This window comes from Mytilus galloprovincialis, chromosome 3 (assembly GCF_965363235.1).
Source record: "Mytilus galloprovincialis chromosome 3, xbMytGall1.hap1.1, whole genome shotgun sequence".
In the NCBI taxonomy this organism is placed as follows: domain Eukaryota; kingdom Metazoa; phylum Mollusca; class Bivalvia; order Mytilida; family Mytilidae; genus Mytilus; species Mytilus galloprovincialis.
The window spans coordinates 95,929,564-95,956,026 of NC_134840.1; the positions used below are offsets into that span (position 1 = coordinate 95,929,564).

At 31.9% G+C, this 26,463-nt stretch overlaps 1 protein-coding gene across 1 annotated transcript; it reads left to right on the plus strand.

Annotated features, from left to right (window-relative positions):
- Positions 1-2,047: 2,047 nt before the first annotated feature.
- On the plus strand, positions 2,048-26,401 carry LOC143069465 (proprotein convertase subtilisin/kexin type 6-like). The gene is made up of 15 exons (XM_076244114.1): positions 2,048-2,238; positions 7,312-7,428; positions 8,323-8,403; positions 10,465-10,593; positions 10,841-10,908; positions 11,303-11,391; positions 12,327-12,502; positions 13,188-13,391; positions 13,754-13,857; positions 14,185-14,294; positions 16,780-16,897; positions 19,975-20,291; positions 22,351-22,407; positions 23,204-23,317; positions 26,069-26,401. The coding sequence occupies exons 1-15, from the start codon at positions 2,071-2,073 to the stop codon at positions 26,218-26,220; spliced, it is 2,004 nt and encodes a 667-aa protein (XP_076100229.1). The 5' UTR covers positions 2,048-2,070; the 3' UTR covers positions 26,221-26,401.
- Positions 26,402-26,463: the final 62 nt, after the last annotated feature.

Consider the following 26,463-nt stretch of genomic DNA (forward strand, 5'->3'; position numbering starts at 1 on the left):
CGTTTAAACGAATCACAAATGACATGCGCGTTTACGAACAAAAACTTGACATTTAAGAACAAGAATCTGGATGAAGTTGACAGATATATAAGAACAATACTAGTTCAATCGAAATGAAATTAAACGGCTAAAGGTAACAAAGACGTACATGCATATATTGATAACATATTTATTATTGTACAACATATGTATTTGAAAAGATAGACCAAATACCCCGTCAAACGCAGCTTATAGCCTTTAACGTCACCGGATGTACTACCCAAAGCACATCTTTGGAACAAGCTGAATATATGGGTACATCAATACCAAATATACATATTTTATTCCAATACGTCATGAAGATGCAGAAGAGTGTAATTTGCGTATGACCCTAATTGTTCGTCAATGTACGAGTACAATTTTGTTCAGTAAAGTAAATAACATACTTTTGTAAAATTTCGGCTCAATACAGAACAGTATTATTGAATATATATCAATATCAATTGAAAAAAGCTTTGTTATTTTTGTTGATTGGTTGATTGGTTGCTAACGCCACTTCAGAACTATAGTGCTATATCAAGAAGGACATATTTATTGGAGGGGAAAACTTGTTTCGTGCACGTGTCTAATGAAAAAGTTAAAAGGTTTCATTGATAGATGACATAAATCTAAAGAACGTAACGGATCATTATAAAATAAGGAGATATGGTATAATTGGCAATGAGACATCTATCAACTAGAGTTCAAATAAAGTGATTAAAATCAATCATAGGTAACTTTTATGTTTGGCTATTTTTTGGCCGTCAGTTTTTAATGCTGGTGGAAGCTGCATTCCCGGAGAAAACCACCGACCTTCGATAGGGAAACTGACAATCCTAGTGAATTGCAATTGGATTCGCGTGCACCTGATAGGGTTGGGTTCTAAAGCAAAACCTCAGTGATGACTGGCTATTGATTACAGTAGCAGAGATACTTAGGCCACTTGGTCACCGAGGCCCCTTCTGTTAAAAATAAGAACAAAAACAATCCCAAATAGTCGTCAATAAAAGGCCTCAGCATGTGAAAACATTCAACGAGAAAGCTTACAGCTTCATTTAAAACAAAAAACAAAATTACAAAACACAAACATATAAGACACAAACTAGGACTTTCAGAGTAAGTTTATCCGAAGGATCGATAAGTTCACCAGATTTGTTTTTTAAATTTTTGGGCTCGACAAACAACTTTTCCATCAAATGAAATATGCAATTACATTTAATAGATAAATCATGATCTCCACAATAAATGCATCAATTAGAACGAATCCAATAGACTTCTGAGAAACACATGCCCTTTTGCGATGACAAAATGTAAGCGAACAATATCACGACGATGTAGGATACCGAGTCCTCAGAACTGTTCATATATGGCAAAGTGATGCTGTAACATTTTTAAAAAGAAAATCAATATAAGAACAATTAAAAATGATAAATTTTACTAAAGTACAAATGTATTAAATAGACATAATTTAAGAAACAGTTTATACAAAGTATTATTTGATTACATACTGTAAGATAAACAGGCATCAAGAACATTACCGTCCAAAAATACAAAGGAAAATAACCAATCAGAAACGAACAATCTTCCTTTTTCGTAAACTTGTGAATAGAATCTTCATTGTGAAAATGAAATATCAGAAACTTTGTGATGTCTGCATTAGATTTATTCGAAGTAAATTTCTCACACCGGAATTTGAAGCAAATATATTATAAAGGTAACGGTCAGTGTGCATGTGTGATTTTTTATATACTGAACACCGTTTGGTTTTATATAAATCGTCTAGTTTTGCTTTTTTCCTATAAATTTGAACCGTTTTTGCTTTTTTTTGTTGTTTTTGTTTTATTTTGGTTACTATCTCATTGCCGTATAGCATTTCATTCATATGTATACGCATGACAAACTACCATTGAACATTGTCCTTAGAATTAATTGCTTGGGTATTTCCTTTTTGTTAACAAATATTAAGAAATGCAGTCATTCATAAAATATATATATCATAAACTTCAATAACGATCATTTAAATCACTATACTTAACCAGCACAGGATATATAATGCACGTTTATTTAATACCTTTCATGTTATGTTTTTTACAAATGTATTACAGTGCTCCAGTGTTTGATGGCGAGTTTACAGGTCAAGTTGTAATAAACACAACCAATTCCGAAGGGTTTGTTGAAAGATTTACAAAGAAACATGATGGATATACGTTTCAAAGGATGGTACGTTGTTTTGTGAAAACGCATCAACTTATTTTGGAGTAGTTTTACTTTTTTATTCATATTTCATTGTTACATGGAGGTTTTGTTAATCAAGAAACAGTTGTAGATATGATCTGCGTTCAGGTTTGATCCACGTAAGACAACAACTAAGATTCACCTATCCAACTATCAAAAGTAAAAAATAGGAAGATTGTAATAAAGAAAAATATTTATATCACATAAATAAACGCGTATTCCTTAGAAAAAAAAAATTAAAAAGAGAAAAAAATAAATACCGTAAATCCATTGTTAATTCAAAAGGGGGAGGTTTAAAATAAATGTTTAAAAAATATACTATTTATATCCCTTCTTCTCATTCATTATTATTATGCATTTTTCTTATACAAAATGAAAAGTAATAAAAACCACATCGATAACCTGGTAAATTTTGATTAAATATACACCTAGTTTCCTTTCGTTCTGTTCAATTAAACCCGTTTTAGATTTACATAGGAGGTCGCTATTTCTGTAATATAACATACTTTTTTTCCAAACCACCAGAAAATTTATTAGGAAGCAACCATAGTGATTTATAAAATTTACAGTTATTCACTATAACATATAAATCAATTTACAAACTTTCGAAATATTGTATTATAAAGCGGAGTTTTGCATACAAACATAAACAGAAATGTATTAAATACACTGTAACCTGGGTCTCCCTCCTTTCAATTTCTAAGTTCTCGTTTCTTTGGGATTAAGTTATTTGTTTTTTTTTGTGGTTATTGACGAAATCAAACACAGAAAATGCTTCAGACGATAGAAATAAGTCAAGTAGTAATAATGTTTGAGAATGTCTTTCTTTTAAGATTTAGCAATGACTGATTCCATAATGGGACAATCACTTCAAATCATAAACATACTCTGATTGTGTGGCCACAATACAGTGATAATCGCTGTCGTCATTATGGTGATAAGTTAAAAAGAAAAAAATTGTTAGGTTTAACAGATAAATATTAATTGAATTCACGTTTAAGGTAGCACAATACAAAGATTTTTCATCCCCAATCAGACATCTTTAAACTGATGTAATTCCACTCAACTTTCTTTAAATTTTATAAATGAGGTACCAAAAGAAAGAAGAAGGATGAATCTTTTAAATTGTGATAATTTCATTATGACATAATTATTACATAATTAATTGTTATGTAATTAGTTGCCATATTATGATGTCCATACTTGAATGAATTTAGCTTCTTTGTTATTCATAGCATTCCAAAATATTTTATAGATTCTTGCACAACACAGTTTGACCTCCAAAACCATGTCTCAGATTTTTCCTATTGTATTTCATTCTCTCATAAATCTTCAATGAAGTTTGCAACATCAATTCATAAGAGCCCAGTAAATTCAATTGGGTATAAAATTTGTTCTATTGATGTTTTTTTGAAATCTGAGACACGGTTTTGGAGGTCAAGCTGTGTTGTACAAGAGTCTATAAAATATTTTGGGATGCTATGAATAAAAAAGACGCTAAATTCATTCAAGTGTGGACATCACAATATAGCAACTAATTACATAATAATTATGTCATAATAAAATTATCACAGTTAAAAGATTAATCTTTCTTCTTTCTTTTGGTACCTCATTTATAAGAAATGAATTACATCAGTTTAAAGTTGTCTGAGTTCGGAGTGAAAAAATCTTTGTATTGTGCTACCTTAAGTCTTTCAAACTGAAGGAATATTGTATATGATCATTGTAAATGTTTGCTACTGAAGGTAAAACGAAAGAAAATCCTTTGCATAAAGGCGCATACATGTCCGTCCTAGTATAATTTAGAATTATATAATATACATAATAACTCTAGAAGACGGATACGTAACCATCGTCTCCGTTAAAAGCAATGCAATTCGATAAGTAGTTTTAACATGTTTAACTCCGCCACATTATTTATGTATGTACCTGCCTCTCCGAAGTCAGGAGCCTGTAATTCAGTGGTTGTCGTTTGATTATGTGTTACATATTTGTTTTTCGTTCATTTTTTTTAGCTCACCTGGCAAGGGCCAAGTGAGCTTTTCTCGTCACTTTGCGTCCGTCGTCCGTCGTCGTCTGTTAACTTTTACAAAAATCTTCTCCTCTGAAACTGATGGACCAAATTTAACCAAACTTGGCCACATCATTGTTGGGGTATCTAGTTAAAAAAATGAGTCCGGTGACCCGGTCAGCCAAACAAGATGGCCGCCATGGCTAAAATTAGAACATAGGGGCAAAATGTAGATTTTGGCTTATAACTCTGAAACCAGAGCATTAAGTGGAAATCTGACAAATGGTAAAATTGTTTAAAAAGTCAAGATCTATCTGCTCTGAAATTTTCAGATGAATCGAACAACTGGTTGTTGGGTTGATGCCCCTGAACTGGTAATTTTAAGGAAATTTTGCTGTTTTTGGTTATTATCTCCAATATTTTTATAGATAGAGATGAACTGTAAACAACAACTAGAATTGCCATTGCAAGCAATAGCGGATGTCACCCTTCCCCCTATTGCCACTAAGTGGCATCCATTTCAAACTTGTTTAACAGTAAATGCAAATATGCATGGCTATTCATATTTCTGTAAATTTTCAGTATATTTTGAGCACTTAAAAGTATTTCACATTTCTGCCGTTTCCATGGCAACGGCAGCCATTTTGAAAATTTCAACGTCAAAAGCCTCATTATTACTTGTCAGTTAACAATAATATCAAGTTTTATTAAGTTCAAAGCATTTTGAGAATTTTGACTTTTTTGCAGTTTCCATGGCAACGGTGGCCATTTTGGAAATTCCAAAGTCAAAAGTCTCATCCAGACTTGGTAGTTAACAATAATATTAAAGTTCATCAATTTTGCAGCATTTTGAAATTTTTGAAATATTTGATCCTGTATCCATGGTAACAGAGTAGTTCCAATGAATGTCATAATCATTCAAAACCTGTATATAGTGGACAACTATATTGTATAAAAATTTGATGATTTTAAGTTAAAGCATACCAAAGTTATTCACCAAATGCTGAAGTTTTTGGAGCATTTTGACTTTTTTGCATTGTTTCCATGGAAACGGCAGACATTTTGGAAATTCCAACGCCAAATTCCACATCTACCAAAGTTGCTCATCGTTATGCTAAAATTTCAAAAAATTTGGAGCATTTTCATATTTTTGAAATTTTTGGTGTAGTATCCATGGCAACATAGCAGTTCCAATGATTGCCAAAATCATCCCAAAGCAGTATATATTGGGCACCTACATTGTATTAAAATCTAAAGATTTTAAGGTTAAGCATTCTCAAACAATTCAAGGAACTCCAAAATTATATTTTTTCACCATTTTTCCGTTTCCATGGTGATGGCAGCCATTTTTTAGTTCCAAAGTTTCACAGACTCTGGGGAGTCAGGGTTCCTTGTTATAGTGCACCACCATTCGGATTGGTACTTTTGGCTCTGAGAAAGCTGGCGGACAAAATTAGGTGGAAGTATAATAATAATAATAATACAGAAAAAGAAACAGAGGAAAAGCAATATGTCACCCGACATTGTCGATCGGGTGACATAATAATGTACAAGAAAGTATGATTTACTAATAAGTCATGATGAGCAAAATGGTCAATTGACCCCTTAAGGAGTTATTGCCCTTATAGTCAATTTTTAACAATTTTCATTATAGATAGATATATTGTTAACAGCAAGAGTGATCAGTAAAGTAATATGGCGTCACAGGGGTGGGCCATTATCTACGAACATATTACCATCACCAAAACACAATTTTGTCATGAATCCATCTGTGTCCTTTGTTTAATATGCACATAGACCAAAGTGAGCGACACAGGCTCTTGAGGGCCTCTAGTTATATAGATAAGGCCGTTATTTTTCTCGTTTGAATTGTTTTACATTGTCATATCGGGGCCTGTTATAGCTGACTATGCGGTATGGGCTTTGCACATTGTTGAAGGCCGTACGGTGACCTATAATTGTTAATGTCTGTGTCATTTTTTGTCTCTTGTGGACAGTTGCCTCATTGCCTATTATACACATCTTCTTTTTTATATTTGGAAATATTCATATTAAATTTGTTTTCGACAAAGGAAAAGGTTGAAACTGTTCCGCTAAAACGCAAAACGAAGGGAAATGCTTTAATTCGACAAAGAAAAAACAGTTAACACAGTAATGTTTCAATACTAAAACTACTAACGATTTACAATTCAATGCCATACAAAACCTGTTCGTGTCCTATCGATACATCATGTTTTATGTGTTTTTGTCTTATTGTTCCATACTACGTATTTCTTTATGTAATTGAATCTTTATACATGTGATAATTATTATGAATTTTAATTGGAGAAGTTATTCAAGAAGTGCATAGTGCCAAAATTCAAATTTATTTTCATGAATCGATTTTTACAATAAGAATATCTCCCAAAAGTTTAGTCATTAATTATAATAAATTTAGTTCTTTTCTCCTATTACTTGTCTTCATAATTTTCATTACTTGTTTTCTTTTGTCTTATTTCATACAAAGTGGGTTAAAGTATAATAACAACAGACCTTCATTGTAAGGATACCATTGATGTCATAACAATACACATGTTATCTGATTTAATGAAACGCATGATTATGAGAAATTTGGAATATATCAACTTATACATTGTGCAATTTAATAGTACAGTAGTTAAGAAAACATTCACATTTATAAGGCCAACAATTTTCATTTAAATCTCTTTTCTGCGTTTGGGCAAAACAAACGATAATTGAAACCAAGGATGTAACAACCGTATGTAAAGTCTATTCTTCTTTAAATTCCTGAATGCGTACTGTATCTGACGTATTACGGAAAATGTAACAGACGGACAGACAAACTGACGAGGCAATGATTTACAAAAAATACCAAAGTCCAAGGTAAATTCAAAAAGGGGAAGTCCGAAAAATAGGAGAAAATTTGTTTGAAGAGAAAATAGTGGGTTTATAGTGGTTTTATAGCCAGCTGGTTTTAATTCAAATGGATTTCAATTACAATGCTGTTCAATGAGTCGTTTTAACGGAACATATGTTTTCTTTTATAGTTTCAGATAGGAACACATGAGTACTTTGTATTTGAAATAAATGAAACACAGCGCACACGTAAAACCAGCAAGCAGACAGAAGACTCCGACATTAAGAACTTAAAACTTGATTTAGAGGTATATTAATTTTATGAATGACGCAAATAAAAACTGTAATATAGACCTCTGGTTACGGTCTTGACTTCTGTATTTTTAATTGTCAAAGGCAGTTGTTTCTCTTTTTTTCTTATTTGTCCAATAAATTTGTTTTACTCTTTTCTTTGATCTTTGTCTCTTAAGAAGTCAAAAAAGTTGTTATGTTTTACATGTTGATGTTTAAAGATAAAAAAAAAAGCCAAAACAGTGTACACATCAATTTTTATCAAGACTATTTAAAAGTCAAAGAAAAATACAACATTTTGTAAAAGAATTTTGTATTTTAATTTTAAACACAATTATTTACATTTACGTCATGCTTTAAGTTTTAGCAACTCAAAGTACAATAAGACATCCAGTAACATCGGAGCTAAGCTATACTCAAATCAGATTGTTGGATCTTTATTTAAACATGATTTCTATACAGTTGTTCTTGCATTTGCCTATGTACTTTATCATGTTTATTGTGAAATCTCGTGTCATCAAGAATGTTATGATTTATTTTGAAATTAATGTCAATTTCAGAATGACTTGAGGTCGATGATGGCCAATAAAAATAACTTATTGTTATGAAATATATATGTAATGTTTATATTGAATAATATATATTTTTAAATATGAAAAGAACGACGTGTCAAAGTATATAATATGAAATCGTATGACTGTGTCAACATAGATCTATGTCAATAGATACGATACTAATTTAACTGATTGAGATCGTCTACATAACGATGTTAATCATGACCTTTATTCTTATGTTAGTATACTCTTGTCAGACATATTTGTTTGTACTTTAATATATTTTTGATTGTTACCAATAAAAATAAGATATGAACTTGTTTAAGTATATATAGTGCTGTATTATTCACTTTTTAGTTGGATTTTGTTAATCAAGAAAAAAGATTCCTCCGAGTACCGAAGACAGCAGACACACAATGGTCTAATCTGTGGCACTTGGTAAGATAAATAATTGTAGAGCTTACTTCGTTATCATGGTTATGACATGATGACATTTCATTGTAGAGCTTACTCCGTTATCATGATTATGACATGATGATATTTCATTGTAGAGCTTACTCCGTTATCATGGTTATGACATGATGACATTTCATTGTGAAAGGTTAATTGCTTACTGGTTTAACTATAAGAAAAACACAAAATCGGGGATCAATTTCAAGTAAACTGTTTTGAAATTTCAGATGAATAAAATATATTTAAAATGTACTATAGTGCCTAACAAGATTTTGTGAGGTAGACGAAATTGACTTTAAAACGATCGTATTGACTTTTGATGTGCAGAAATAGGCAGATCGGACATATTTTGACTTTAGTTACTTACTTCTTAAGTTTGGGATTAATTGTACTCAACATATTCCAATGAGACTGAAAAATGCTTTTTTTTATTATGATAAATAATAATTTTACCTGCCGTAGTCGTGCGTAAAATATATTTCGGTATTTCTCTTACGAAAATGACTTGTTTAATGGAACAAAACGTATTATTTGTAAACTTTCTCTTTACTCTTCACAATAGGCTTTTAAAAAATAACCTTTCCAACTGTATATTCCAAAAATTTTGTGAAAATCGAATAAGTGGCAATTCTTACCTTTCATACCTTAACTTTCATTGATAAAACATAATATTGACTCGTCCAGTGTCCAGTTTGAAGGTCATTTTAGTTACCGGTCACATTCATGCACGTTCAAATTAATCAATAGTCATGTATGAAAAACACAAACAAGTTTGAAGGTAAACTAATAACAACTTAATCCAATCAAATTGCCTACGATTCAATAACAATGACCAGTCCACATCATAAAAATGTATAGGGGTAAACTGGGTAGGGAGAAAATGTCAGATATATTAAGTTCATTATTTTGCAATAACGAGTAAAAATTTGTTAACCAATAGATTTGTTATAATTTCATAATCATGTCGTTATGTATTGGTATAGTTTTTGGATCTTTCATTAGCGTATTTAAGGCTGTAGAAAGTTTGGCCTTCAAAAGTCAACATAATCATTGACTTTATAAAGAAAATTCGCCTTTTTAAAACATTGAATGTTTCACAAATAATACGCGACAACAAAGCAAAATCATTTTTTAAAACACTGCAAAAAAAATAATTCTGATTGATGCAGTGGTATTGTCATAAATTGCACTGGAGTGAACAGTGGTACATCAAACGTCGAATTCCCTCACACAATGTTATCACACACGATACCTTATTTTTACGGTTTACTTCTTTTCATAGTTAAAACCCATCTCATTCAATCCATTTAATAAAGGCAACAGTAGTATTCCTCTGTTCAAAATTCATAAATCGATAGAGAAAAAAACAAATCCGGGTTACAAACTAAAACTGGGGGAAACGTATCAAATATAAGAGAACTACGACACAAAAGAGACACAACACCGAAACGTAACACACAGAGAAACGAACTATAATGTAACAATGGCCATTTTCCTGCCTTGGTACAGGGCATTTTATGACAAAATGGTGGGTTGAACCTGGTTATGTGGCATGCAAAAACTCCCGCTTTAATGGCAGTGTTAATTATAACATTAAAATTTAATTTAAAACTTCCCCATTTAACATATCGACGCTGTTCGTTTGTTCAACCTCATCAATTTATATAAAGAAATCTTTAAGACTATCGACCTCATCCCATTTATTGTATTCAATAATGATGATATTGACATGTAAACATTTGTTTCTAATTTAAGGACGACAAAATCTTCAGGTAAACGTGTAACAGTGCCGTATTGATTTTGCACTTAGTCTTTTTGTCTTTTTTGTAGGTCATTGTGTTATCTGTAGGCTAATTATTTTTGATTATCTCGCTGTCATCTTCTTTTATGTATCTTGCATTTAACGGAACATTTACGAATAGTATCTATATTTAAATTAGTTGTGCTGAACGCACTAACAGACAATTGAGATTATAATCGTGTCCTAAATAATAATTAACTCGACAGCATTATTCATTTGGTTTAATTTAATTCAATATTTTACAGAATGATGCAGTATCACCTTCAATGAAGGTCAATGAAGCTTGGAATGCTGGGTATTCTGGAAGTGGAATAAAAGTTGCTGTCCTGGACGACGGTTTACAGACCGACCATACTGATCTAAATTCAAATGTGGTATATAAAACTTTGTAGTCAAATAAAGATAAAGAATAGTCTATGAATAACCAGTCATTCTGTTGTTTTGTAAAAACATAAAGATATTTTGTTCGACCTTGTCTTGAAAATGATCAAAAATCTATCAGCTGTACATTAAATCACCAATCACTAATAAAGGTTCACGTCTGTGTGTATATATATCTATCTATATGTATAACAACAATTAATATTTCTGCAGGGACGTGATTTTGTGTTTTTATTTCAGGATACAGTTAACGATTATGACTATCAGAGTACGGATAATGATCCGACACCAGATTCTGCCGACGACAGGTAGGACAAATAAGCTATCTATTCTAGATGTTAATATCGTATACATATACTTGTAATATATGAAAAATAGTTGCATAAAAATGTAAAAGAGAATATCACCATGTTTGAATCGAATGGGATGTGAGGCTCAGAAAGATTGCAACATTACAGAGCTCGTAGACCATATATGATTTTCAACTTTTACAGATTTAAGAAGATTCAAGGCTTGTAATTCATTTGGTATTTACTCAAATATTAAACTGAATAGTTACACGTAGGACATTAGTTGTTACGTAACTTTGACAATCAAAGATAATTGTACGATTAATAAAATTCGAAGATGGACTTGATCGTTAAAACCATGTGTAAAATGATTTTTGTTTACCTCAGTGTTAATGCTCTGACATTATTGTAGTCATGGTACGAAAGTAGCCGGTTTTATAGCTGCAGTAAAGGATAACAACATATGCACAGTAGGAGTAGCACATGAGTCTACTTTAATTGGTAATTATGAGTTGTAACATGACTTTTTATAACTATTAAAATTGAGAAAGGAAATGGTGAATATGTCAAAGCGACAACCACCCGACCATAGAGCAAACAACAGCCGAAGGCAACCAATGGGTCTTCAATGTAGCGAGAATTCCCGCACCCGTAGGTGTCCTTCAGCTGGCCCCTAAAATATGCATAATAGTACAGTGATAATGGACGTCATACTAAACTCCGAATTATACACAAGAAACTAAAATTTGCATGTGTTATAAAACTGACTTAAAATAATATCAACTATTTTAACAACCCACAAAATAGCTTTCAAAGAATGTAAAATTGCCTTCAATATGCAATTGGAACACGACAACATTAACATACTACCGATTAATACAATTAAATTAAAAAGACAGTTGTATAAAAATCATAAAAAATAAAAAAAAAAAAAAAAAAATAGAAAATGATTCGATGTGTAAGTTCCGCGCCACGTCAAACTGATACAACAAAAATAAACTTTTTAAGAGTTAACAGTAAAAGTAGTAAATTACCACGAAAAAATACAGAACACTTTAACGCGTTATTAAGATGATAAACAACTGCAGTACCCAGCTGACTGAAGTTTTTTTACTGTTCAATCGAGCGGTTTGAATTTAATCATATAGTAGGTGTAGTGATAGTGTTTACCTGGTCACTGAAGTGTTAAGTACAAAAATATTCGTTACATCTTTACAATGTCTGTTTTTTTTTCTAATTACTAAAAGCATTCTATAGTATAATCAGTTAGATTTGACGTCACAACAACAATATTTTCAGCTTAGATATATGCATACTATTGTTTACATCAAGCATTAATCTAATCTGTCTAATCTTCAGCTATATAAAATACAATTGAATTGTTTTAAGGCCAGTTTAATTGCCACCGTATATTACGAGTTTACCTTCCATTTAAGGTGTCCGAATTCTCGGTACTAGCGGATTGACAGATTCGCAAGAAGCACAGGCACTTACTCATTATCTAAATGGTGGTGTAGATATTTATTCAAACAGCTGGGGTCCAACAGATGGATATGGATTTTCTGGACCGGGTTCACTCACTCAAAGCGCCCTTCAAGAAGGAACTACTAATGTATGCACAATAAACAGGGTTTCCGCAGTCGATCACAATTGTTGCATTTGCAAATAAAATTTAACCAATTATTAAAGGAATCGAACATATTAAGAAAGAATTCAAAAATATTCGATGTTGTCCATTATGCTTCTTTTCTGACATAATAGATATAAGAGGAACATGAACATGACCCCGTAAATAAATTTAATTAAATTGTTATAAGGAAAATAAAATTTCATCGAAAATAATTGAATATAGGGAAAATATATAATATTGACGAAAATAGTTTGATAAAAATTACTGATCCAGCGTAGTTCCTATTATTAAAGCAATGTATTGCAGTTTGAATCTGTTTCAGTAATTTTTTTATTTTTTTTGAAACACCATAAAAACGTGCTCAATAAATAAGATATCATCGGCAATAAGACATTATTATAGATAATGAAAATATCATTCGTGTTTGTAAATACTGATGACCAATATCATAGTTTTGTTTATGTAAAAAACGAATAAATTTTGTAAACATTACTGTTAAAACTAATTTTTTACATTAAATTTTACTGGAAGATAACATCAAAGTACTTCATATCTTATTATACATACCAAGTCTTCAATGTATTCATACACTTAAGATTGTTTATTCTTTTTATTCTAGGGTAAACTATGAGTTTTGTTTTTCTATGTTTGTTATTTCTATCAACAGGGTAGAGGTGGCAAAGGTGTTATTTATACATGGGCAGCAGGCAATGGAGAAACAACCGATAATTGTAATGGAGACGGATATACAAATAGCATTTATACTATAGGCGTAACAAGTGTAGAAGAAGGAAAGAATGCATGGTACTCCGAAGTCTGTGCTGCTGCATTAGTGGCAACCTACGGTGGGAGTAGCAACGACAGATATTTGGTAAAAGTTATAATATATTGGTATAGATATGCTCAAAATTGGTAACAAGAACAAATTGACCAATATGTTAAATGATCTTTACAATAAAAGTCCTCAATGGTCAATACTAATTTATAAAAATCCTATTATAAACTAGCAACATCGTTCTGGACAGTTTTATCGGGGTGTTTTTATTCAAAATATTGTGCCTTTGAATCAAAAAGAAGCAGGACTTCTATTTTCATATACATAATGCACATATTTACTGCGAAATAACATTACAATTCCTGACCGACTCATGTTCTGAAAATAGCAATATAGTAACTTGTTGTGCATACCAAATTAATCATAAAGTCTCTAACTATATTTTTATCATTCTGTAGACGTCAACTACAACTTCTTCCGGATGTACAAGTGATCGTATGCAGGGTACTTCGTTTTCAACACCTATAGCTTCTGGTATCATTGCGTTAGCCCTTCAAGCAAAGTGAGTCAATTTAACATATATCAATTTGATAATGTATTATGCAAAAGAAGACTATGAAAAGGCCATTTGACACTTCAAAATTCGTTTTAAAGTTCACAATTATCTTCTTAATAAACCTTTGTTGTGTCGTAGTTCTCTTATATTTGATACGTTTCCCTAAGTTTTAATTTGTAACCCGGATTTGTTTTTCTCTCTATCGATTTATGAATTTTGAACAGCGGTATACTACTGTTGCCTTTATTTTACTTAATCTGTAATTCTTTTTTTAGGTTACATGCTTTTGACACACAATCAATGTAGAACTCTTCATATGTATTTCTGTTTTAGCTCTGCACTCACATGGAGAGATATCCAGCACATGATTGTTTTGACGTCATCCAGAAATGGTTTTACAGATTCATATTCCAGCTGGGCAACAAATGGAGCGGGAAAAGAATGTATGTACTGTCTTGAATACATGTCATAGATTGCATTACGGTGTTGTAAAATGGAAAATACAAAAACGGCGGCTTAGAAACTAGCACTCATTTAGATCATCATATAATGGTCTTCTGAGAGACAAGAAATCAATTTCCTAGATCTAGGAAGATGTTGTACGAGTGCCAGTGAAACAACTCATTATCCAAGTAACAATTTATAAAAGTAACCAGCCTTCAACACCTGCATGGTATATATGAAACAATATGACTTAAACGAATGACTTATAATTGTTAATATCTGCTAATTAAGGAACTAAGAATCGCTTAATTGTACGGATTGAATGACACAATGAGACCCTCACATTTGATTATTTACTGGTGTATATCTGTTAACATGGTAAAGAAATTTAAGACTATTATTATTAGCAAGAATTGAATATCACCGTTTATCTTAACGTATAATCATTTATTCTATGAATAGGCATCTACTAAGATAAAAAATAAAATCACAAAAATACTGAACACCGATGAGCATTCCACCCGGAAAGTCCCTAATCAAATGGCAAAATCAAATGACAAATAAAGGCAACAGTAGTATACCGATGTTCAAAATTCATAAATCGATAGAGAAAAAACAAAACCGGGTTACAAACTAAACATGAGGGAAACGTATCAAATATAAGAGAACTACGACACAACAGAGACACAACACCGAAATGTAAGACACACAGAAGCGAACTATAATGTAACATAACACTAAACGAATGGACAACAACTGTCATATTCCTGACTTCATATGATATAAGCAATACAATTTGACTGTAAGATTAAATAGACAATAACTGTTTAGTGTCTTTAAATATCAGCTGTATTTGTACGAGGCGAAGAAACAAGTGTAATGCGAGCTTTAGCGAGCAATTTTTCCTGTTTCGATCCAAGTACAATTACAGCTGATATTAAAAGACACTAAACAGTTATTGTCTTTATCCTTCAATTAACTCTGTATATTGTTTATGCTTTGAAAGACACACTGCATTTATTTTCGATTTAAAATCCATTGAGGCCCAGGCAGTAATATTAAAATCACACATTCAGCTGCAGACGTGTTCGCAAAAAAACAATTTCGAATGGTAAACAATAATTCATTCCTCAAGGTGAATAATTATCTATGTTAACATAACAAATAATTCCAACAGTGAAAATACATAACAAAACATTGTTCAATCTGAAACAGAAGTGTACGTGTTGTCCTACACTTCAGAACCTTGAACTGAACTTGACATTCACTTCACATGTATGCTTAAATTGACATGGTTGATTTTGTTACACATATACACATTCAAGTTTTGAAATCGATGATTGTCGTCGTAGAACATACTGCTTTTCATGTTTGTCTGTTATTAGAAAATTGGTTTAAATCTTATTGCTCTAAAGAAATGTTTGAAAACATCGAGAACGTATAAAAGTAATCGTTAGTTCGTATAAGGTCAAACAATAGGTCAATTGAATGCTACTGCAATACACATCTGAGGTCACACATGTTCATACAACACTCGTCAACAGCAATACACAAACGTAGTTCAGCAGTGGGCGGAGCTTTACATCGATATTTGTATAGTTTACTGATACAACATAGCGATATCGGTATAGCTGCATCTGTAAATTAAGACACTTAATTGCAGGATAAATCATAGTTAACGCCGGACAAGTACCCAAGATACATATACTCGTATGGTTGAATAACACAGTATGACTGTTATGTTTATCATAAAGATTCAAATCTTAGACTAAGAGACGTTTAGAAGTCAAGTTTCGTAATTTTTAATTACTAAATTACATTACTCATAGCTTTTGTAAATTGAATTGATTGTTACATGCATATTATAGTGCTTGTTTTTTTTTCCTTTATTTTTAAAAATAATTTCAACTGAAAAGAACTGACGTATTGGGTATTTCCTTATTTCGTGCATTGTCATTCCGTTTTTTTCATTCTATCTGTTGTTTTTCCAATAGAAAATATAAGAGTTGACCTAGTCACCATTTACTGGTCAAATTAACGATTCCATTACAACTGCACCAACGAGCAATTCCTTGATGAGCTTATCTTCGATAACAAATGTGTGTTATAAGCGAAAGATTTAGAAAATCAAAACCTTATTTAATCTTTAAAAAAAAATAGATAAACCAAAAACAAGACAAAAACGTATTGTTAAAGCCAGGTAAGAAATAAAAACTTTCCATTAGAAAGATATAAATGAGGTAAACCTTTTCTAACGCAAGAGACATATGCTGTTATGGTTAATGACAACCGTAAAAAAAAATACACTTCCGAGATAAATATAAGTTCCTAATATCATATTCAATGCTGATATTATACTCTATGCCTCCTTTTACTCGGTAGTGATGGGTAAACATGATTTAACTTATTGTATCCTAAATCTATATCTGGACAATGTACTAAAGTTGTAACATGTGTAATCAGTAACTCTCTTTTCTGATACAGATAGTCAAGTGCTTGGGTTTGGTTTGATGAATGCTGAAGGTATGGTAACTCAGGCTGCAAGTTGGACAAATGTTCCGACACAACAAACATGCACAACAGCAACATTCACTGGATCTGGGTAAATCTTTACTACATGAACAAATGTCCAAACATAAATTCACCTGCAAAAATCTGCTACAATTACAAAAACATCTTTTGTGGGTAATGATCTAAAAAGTACAACATCCATTAAAATGGTTAACATGTGACCTGAAACAAATATTATGATATTTATATAAAAAAAGAAGTATAAATACATTGAATTGTGTTTCAATTGTTCGAAAAAAAATCGACGTCTTTGTTTAAATTATCTATGACTGTAGTATGTTTATATTTTTTGGAAATGTGTCCAAAGCCTAGTATCAGATTTTGATAGTTTAATTCACATTTACAGTATGTAATTCCTGATCATCTGCACACAAAAAAAATGATACAGAAAATAAGATCTAGTATCAGAGCCGAATTAAGAACCAAAAGCATTAACAGTGAAAATATTCCGTTTATATAATTGAAATATATATAGATAGTCAAAATATTTACCTCCTTCTGTTAGGAAGGCTAACGTTCGAAACTCAATACGCCAAACATTTAAATTTCATCGGCAATAATCCAACATCCCGAAATAACGATGATTACATGTTACCTTAGAAAACACATGAAATTATGCGCTACCTAAAAAAACCGAAATATTATGTCTTCTTATTTTACAAACGGACGACCAATTTAGCGAAGAAATGCAAATACGGAAAAATAATATGCTCATCAAAAAGAAAAAACCAAGTATAAATACGCAGCTGATGTAATGGTATCGTCTCTTTTGTGCATTGTTACAGACTAATAATCGTGACGTTAAGTTACCATTGACTTCATTGGTTATATTAATTATGATTCATAATAATCACAACCAGTTGGAAAAAATATATATAGTGACTTAAAGGATTTGCAAGCATTTTTAACTTTGATTAATTCATATGCCCACTAGTGTGAACGGAGAATTAAATTTTAAGAATATATTTGAAAATATATTTTATTGAAATAATACATCCTTTCTGCTTCGTATTTCAAAGTAAATCAAAATACATCTTTTATTTGCGTAATGATACTTAAATATCCGTAAGCGCTACATGCCATGTTTCGCTCTTCCGATTACAGGAAAGACTGTTGTTAAGGTTTTATGTGACATGAAGTTAAATTATATTTTGGAATTACAACACTTACGTTACTTAATTGAATTGATCTCTGTGATTTACGACGTATGATTCATAATAGGTCACATCTATTGGATAGTTATTGAAATGTAACGATATACCATGCTTCGTAATAGTTTCATAGCTCTTAGTTGCATAACTTGAGTCTTCAGAACTGATATGAGCTTTTGTTGGTAATTTTTATAAAAGTTTGGTACTTGACGTCTACCATATTAACTGTTCATGACATGTGACTTATCGTCCCCTTCACCGATCACATACTGAAAGTTAAAACTCAACATGATATTTAGCCTATGCAATAAAAAGTAAAAACACAAAAATACTGAACTCCGAGGAAAATTCAAAAAGGAAAGTCCAAAATCAAAAGGAAAAATCAAAAGTCCAAACACATAAAACGAATGGATGACAACTGTCATATTCCTGACTTGATTTTATGTGACGTGAAGTTAAGTTATATTTCGGAATAACAACAATTACGTTACTTAATTGAATTGATCTCTGTGATTTACGACGTATGATTCATAATAGGTCACATCTATTGGATAGTTATTGAAATGTAACGATATACCATGCTTCGTAATAGTTACTTACGTTCCCCTTTCCTGCTCCCCTTAGAAAAGGGATTTCGTCTAACCCATAAGTGACTTTTCTTTTCTTGTGACTACAACAAAGCAGCGCTTCTATATGGAGTAAAAATCACGCAGGTTTGTTCATGTATTAGTTTATACTTTATTCTAGATCTATTGTTTAATGGCATGGTTTCAATACGGACCATAAGATCCAAGGAGTAAAGTCGAAACCGTTCTTAAAAACGGATTCAGTTAAAAGGTGATAGTTCGATGTGAAATATCTGTGTCACAGATGACAACGGTTATTTACCTACTTTGGTAACCATAGTTCTATCAGCTTTCCCTTGATTGCTGCATAATCAAACTAGGCTTGTGTAATGACTAAATCATTAGAGCAACATGACAGATTACAATCAGGATATGTGCACCGTTCCATGCACACTAGATCGCTATTATATTCGTCTTGCTCATGCAATAGTTGTCTATGTTGTGATTTGTGAACGTGTTGTCTTTTTGCTAACTTTAGTTTTCTTTCTGTTGTGCTATTGTTTATATTGACTAATGAGTTATGCATGTCCACTTGGTATCATTGTTCAGGTCGGGACAATGTGATTGCAGTTTCTAGTTTTTATATTTCTTGAACTGTGAGGTAATAGCAGTGGATATTTCCCTTCTGTTTGGTCTTTTTGTCATCCGAATGTTTGCAGTTAGCTGTGGTAGTATGTTTTCTACGAAGTACCTGTATACAACTATAGTGATATTTGTTCTATCTCCCTCACCTCTAACAATTATGGTAAAAAGGTGTTTTTTTCTAAAGCCTGACCAGTATGCCTTTTACCACTCCTACGATACCCGTTTTCTCTCGTTCATCTTGCAATTCTCAATATTCAAATCCCATGAATGTTTTAAAGTATTTACCATGTATCGCAAATATGTAATATATGCATAAAATGAAAGTTGTGGTGATACAATGTAATACCCAATGAGAGAACTATGCAACACAGATAAAACTGTTTCGATACTTCGCCAACCTTCTCTATGCTGATTTTTTAAATTTTTTTCTTCTATTCGATTGACCGATAAAAATATTGATTTACAAGGGAACGTTAGTCACTGTTGCTTGCACTACTTTAAGTTTTGTCAGTTGGTTTAATGAATTTTGGTTTTTCATTTACCAGGACTAAATTTATACGCCAGACGCGCGTTTCGTCTACAAACGACTCATCAGTGACGCTCGAATCCAAAAAAAGTAAAAAAAAAAAAAAAAAAAAATGCCAAACAAAGTACGAAGTTGAAGAGCATTGAGGACCAAAATTCCTAAAAGTTTTACCAAATACAGCTAAAGACACATAAAATGCCTAATATTATTGTTTTTACAGATCAACATCGGGTGGTTCATCATTCAGAACAGACAGTAAATCTATCTCAAGTTCTGACTGTTCCTCAATATCGTATTTAGAACATGTTACAATTGATATATCTTTCTCTTACACTCAATACCGAGGTGTGACTGTATTTAACCTAGTATCACCTTCAGGAACAGAAAGTCATTTAATGCACTATAGATATGATGACGCGATTTATTTTTCCTCATCTGGTTCATTATCATGGACATTTATGTCAGTTCATTTTTGGAGGGAAAGTCCCATTGGACAATGGACCTTGAAGTTTAGATCATACGGCGGCAACTCAGTCGGTGAGTTATTGTGATTGTTTTTGTTTAAATACGAAACGGTATTTTTTTGTTATATTAAGTTGATTTTCACGTGATTGATCTCCAAATTTTGTTATATCCCGCAATGGCTGCATGACATTATTGAGGAACACTGTGTTGACAAGCAAGAATACCACAATATGCAAATGGTGTTAACAAGAAAATATAAATATAAAACGATGTAACAGCATATTATAAGACACAAAAAAATACAGTATAAAAATGAATGGTGTAATAAAGTCTTGAAAGTAAACATTTATTTTGCACAAATTATAATCAAAATTTATGTCGATATTCATAACGTGAATATAATTAATCGGTTCTTCTAATAAGAATATGAACAGTTGGGTCGACATAAACAAGAATGTAATTAATGGGGCAATTAAATAGAATATTAGTTATCGAATCATTTAACAAGGATATGAGAAATCGAGTCATTTATCAAGAATAAAAGTATTCGGGTCATTTAACCTCAGCTATTAAAATTAATCAATTTATAAGATTCACATATAAAAAGATGGAATATGATTCCCAATGAGACAATTATCCACCAAAGACCAAATAACATGAATGTTAACAACGAAAGATCACCACACGGCCCTCGACAATGATCAAAACTAATATCGCATAGTCAGCCATAAACAAATGATTTTTAAGGATCGCTATCGATGTCAATAAGGAAAATAAAAACCTTTGATTGAAACTATTTCCTAAATGTTCATCATGTTCATAGATAATAATAATAATAATAATGAAAGTGTATAGAGCGCCCTATATAAAAATAAAAAAATTCTCTAAGGCGCTGTTCATTCAGCATGGGAATTAAAACAAATCAAAGACCAAAACATAAACAAACATAGTGTATCATTCAAATAATAAAATAAAATATAAAAAAAAAATGCCTACCATAATATAAAAGGTCAATACAAATACACATAGATGATAGAATGGATCAGAAAAAATACAGGTTAAATAATGGCATAAAAGTTGCAGTAAAACATTTAATCTTTGGGTACATTTCTTTTAAAAGCTCATACTTATCAAGACTGATTCTACACAACCTTAACTATTAGTATCTTCCTCTGTATGTTGTCCTGAAAATCCAATAGCGTTGACAAAATAATGTTCTTCAAATAGCAAGCAATGCTTTAAATTAAAATTAAAATGCGTCTCTGGAAACGGGTAGTATATATCAATATTACATTGTAACACGAAGGATTCAACATTTGGGCCATTCCCGTTATCAGAAATTTATGACAATAGTTTTCTATAGCATACTGGGTTTTATCGACTTGATACAATTTATAATTTATCGTATTTTGCCATTGCAGAATAGTTGTTTTCTCTCCGAATTATACCAATCGAATGCCCCTTTGATATCCTCTGTCTGATTAAAATCTTTCGCTGTTTCAAACTTACATACGGTACCATTTGTAAATCTCACTATACTATACTACAAACTTTTGCAATACAATAAGTACATTAATGTTCTTAATACCTAAGGGTCGGTACATCTGAAAGTGGACTATATGTTCCCGAGGATATCATTAGTTCAGTAGCAAGTATGTTGGTATTGGCTAGAAACGAAGAATATTGTTAAAAATACAAATTGACGCGGAGTTTTAGAATGAATGTTATGTTAAAAACAAATTATGTAATTCATACGTGTTTCTTGTTTCTCGTTTTTTTTTATATAGATCAGACCGTTGGTTTTCTTGTTTGAATGGTTTTACACAAGTATTCGTGGTGCCCTTTATAGCTTGTTGTTCTGTGTGACCCAAAACTCCGTGTTGAAGGCCGTACATTGACCTATAATTGTTTACTTTTATAAATTGTTATTTGTCACACATACCACATCTTCCTATATCTAAACAAATCATTCTTGAGATTGATTGGGTAACTTCTTTTATCTTTTTCGAATGATGATCATTTAGTCTTAGCATAGTCTACCGACAAGGAATGTGTATGTTTACATCGCAGTCAACCTTTAAAATGCCACTTGAACGATTTTCCTATAGTATTTTTATTCAATATATTTCAGTTACTGTCAGTTCTTGGTCGATGACATTTTACGGAACTGCAACAGATCCTCTTCCTAGTAAGTTGGAACTACTTTAAGGTATAAATACACACTCTCACTCACGAAAGAACACATACACATATATGCATATACAATTGACAATTTTAAAATGCAAGTCTAAATTAAATCTCAAGGGTCGTGAATAAAGCCTCAATCCAAATACAACCATATAACAAAATGATAACAGTTCATGTCGTTGTTTCTACTATTTGGATGTTTTTACACTAGTCCATTTTTTTATCCCTCTATAGCTTAATGTTCGGTATGAACCTAGGCTCTGTGTTGACGACCGTACTTTGACCTACAATTGTTAAGTTAACAAACTGTGACTTAGAGCGAGAGTTGTCTCATTGGCAGTCATGCCACCATTTTTTATAATGGTTTATTGTAAAAAAACAAAACTTGAAATTCGAATTTTAAATTCGAATTGGACTTTTATTGTTAAGGATTTCCTGATGTAGTAATGTTCAATTTCTTATTTGCTTTCAAACGATGGTTTCGTTCACATAGAACAATGTATATACAAAACAAATCATGATTTTCAATCACAGGTTAGACCATCGAATATATGTAATAGCACATTAAAAAAAATATGTCCACGTTCAAAGATAATTGTAATAGCAATATGAGTTTAACATGATTGTTTTTATAATTATCCTGCATTTAAATATAAAAAAGAACACCAGGCCAGTAATTTGTGTTGAGAAAAAAACAAAAGGTGCAAATTATCTTTGTATGTCACCAGGTGCGATATGTTATAAGTGTTTGACTGTCTAGTTTGTTCGGTTCATTTAGCAGATATTTCATTTTTTAGATATAGACCAATGTATATCAACACCATGTCAGAACAATGGGACCTGTACAAATAACGTTTATTCCTACAGTTGTGAGTGCCCTGATGGTTATTCAGGGACAAGCTGTCAGACATGTAAGTACATATTATACTATCAATCTCAATTTTTGGACTGTTACATAATGACATAGTGCCGAGAAAGACAAGAATATACTGAACCTTAATATTCTTTTATGATTACTATGCATTAATCTATTTTGTACATTATAAGAGACGTGCAAAAGGTAAAATCACAAAAATACCGAACTAAAAAAAAATTCAAAAGAGAAAGTATCCAATCAAATGGGAATATCAAAAACTGAAACACATCAAACGTTTGGATAATATCTGTCAGTTGGTACAGGCAACTTTTTATGTTGAAAACGACGAATTAAACATGTAAGTAATTAATGCTGAACTGCTGATCATAACATATGATAGCTCCTCATTTCTTCTAATCATAATGTATGATGAGAAGTAAGGCCGTGTCAAATATTGTTCGATATGTCGTGGTAGTACCTCATTACGTGATCAGAGGGATTAATCTGGTTCATATATTCGTGTTTAAGACATAGATCGTCTTGTTGTTTTCATAATGTCTGATTTTAAATAGTTGTTAATGTCCTATTTGTTTTATAACCAAAAACTGACGAGTGCAGGTAAAAACATCATAAAGACATTGGTCTGTTCTGATATACAAACATCGAAAAAAATATAACCAGTAAAAGTAATCAAAGGACGAATATGTCTGACAGATCGGATCCCCCATCTCAAGCTTTGCAATTTTCTTAGTTAAAAGTGGCATAATTCAAAACACACATTTTAACTCGGTATACGTGTGTGTTTCTTATCATTGTGAATTAATTTTATAAAATTATGATTAGACAAACTTTAGTAACAGTCCAGTAACGAAAACAATTGAAATTTCCTGAGTGAAAAACGGGCATAATTCAAGAACAGACAGTGCTATTCTGTCTTGGAATTTGGGTTCTTCGCATTGGTGTGAATGTAATAAAATTTGGATATTAACTAAGAGTGTTGAAACGACAAAAAAGTTATTTAGAGGTATAACAGTAGAATACGACCACGTCATAAAAACGACAAAGAGGATTAAAACTCTTGTCCAAGTATTCCTCTACCTATACATGGAAATATATTAATTTTCATTAGGCTTTTGTGCGTGTGCATGTACAAGGTATTTGGATATAACTTGATAGTGTTTTTAAATATGCATTTTAAAGTTCCGGTAGTTATATCGTGTATGCGATTTTTGTAATTGCCTTGTTATAACTTTTTGTTTCGTGAGTTAGATAATTTACATATCAGAGTGAGGGAAAATGTAGAAAAACACGAATACTTCTATAGTTATTAGTACCATGATGCATGTTTATGGACAAATTATCCGTCAATTCCTTTATAGCTAGATGACAAATGAGACAGACATATTTTGGGTCATCAATGCTCTTCAACTTCGGGCTAGTTTGGCTTTACTATTTTGATCTTAGCGTCGACTGACGAGTCTTATGTAGACAAAACACGCGTCTGGCGCATTAAATTATAATCCTTGTACCTTTGATAACTATTTACAATGTGTTTGAGTGAAAGAATATTATCATTGAACGACATAGCGTGCAGTGCAATTTCCTACTTATCCTACCTTTAAACGTTCTGTTGATTATACATGCTGTCAAACCAAGAGCCGTCTTCCTTGTTAGTTTTTATATTTTCAATGATTAGCTGTCAGACTAAGAAAAACAAGTACATATTTTTTGATGGATAAATAGTTATCAAAGGTACCAGGATTAAAATTCAATACGCCAGACGCGCGTTTCGTCTACATAAGACGCGTGTTCTAAACGTGGAAAAACAAACTAGTTTTAATAGTATTTACGCACCAAACCAACTAGTTCTCATTGAAATGTTTAGTGTTCGTATTTGTAGAAATGTTCTTAATATTTCACGGACTGGGCTGTCAAAACATGATTTCACAAAGCTGCGCCTGATGGTGTTCTAAGATACTTCAGGGTATTGAAATAGCCATATCTACGAATATGAACGTAGATAACGAATTTATCCCGGGTCTTAGTCTAAATCTGGCAATTTTTAGAGAAATCCGACCACAAAGTTTACCGTGAAAGTAACGTTTTTTAAACTTTTTGGGACTTTGACATATTTTTAACGGGGTGTAGAGTACTAACTTGTGGTAGAACCCTACAGGTAGACAAATATAAGACGTTTTTAATCTAAAGACAGAGAAAGTGAAATAGGTCGAATTTGGCGTTCAAAGTTGTGAGAGTTACATCATAAACGGTGTGACGTCAACATGGGTCATTTGCATAGCTAGGTCAGTAGTCCCATTCATTGACAATGTGGCAAAATAGTGATGCATTTATTAAAATGAGTGCAAATAATCGACACAATAAGATAAAATCGTTAGTGCATTAAGTATCTAATTATACAGACATCATGAATAATCTACAGAGTTCGATATTTCATAAGTAACAACCATGGAAGTAAGGAACGCACGTGAATTTCCCCCGATGTAATGGGTAACAACGTCCGGGATATGGGTTAGCAACACTCAGGGGCTATGGGTTTTGTAACGACGTGCGTTAACCAATCAAAATCCTAGAAATATACTAAGCCAGTGATAAAAATAACTTAACTAAGGCGTTGTATGAAATCAGGTCGAAATATCACCAGTGTATTTTTTCATTTTTTTATTAGAATCGTTAATAATTTTATGAGTTATAAACATTACTATTACTATTACTGATGAACGCCAGTAATGATGTCATAACATATTTAAAATACTATTATTGCACGAAACTTTTTCCATATTTTCAGCTGCTGATGATAGTGATTCAAGTACTTCAACTGTAGCAATAGCAGTGGGTGTTATTATTGGTGTAGTTGTGGTTGGTGTCATTATAGGTGTAGTTGTAAAGTGTGTTGCAGCTGGAGCAGCAGTGGGTCCTGCCGGTGGTACATTTGCATAACAAGAAGGAATGATGATATGTTTAAAAAATAACTAATCATACACACAGCATTATAAGATCAGGGCTATTTATTGCATTCATGCAGTGCAATTTAAAAAAAAATATATTCAGATACTTTTAAATTTGACATTTTGTGAATTAAAGGGGTTAAAGGGGTTAACCTTAGGTATGACCGACAACTTGGGGGGGGGGGGGCGTTTTTTAAAAAGAAGAAAATCAAATACGGAAATCCTCTAACAAGGG

Excerpts from the sequence above, each read along its gene's own strand:
- LOC143069465 (XM_076244114.1), top strand. The coding sequence starts at position 2,071 with ATGCACGTTTATTTAATACCTTTCATGTTATGTTTTTTACAAATGTAT. Across the intron at positions 10,594-10,840 it reads CTGATCTAAATTCAAATGTG|GATACAGTTAACGATTATGA; the intron begins GTATATAAAACT and ends TTTTTATTTCAG. Across the intron at positions 22,408-23,203 it reads TGCAACAGATCCTCTTCCTA|ATATAGACCAATGTATATCA; the intron begins GTAAGTTGGAAC and ends TTCATTTTTTAG.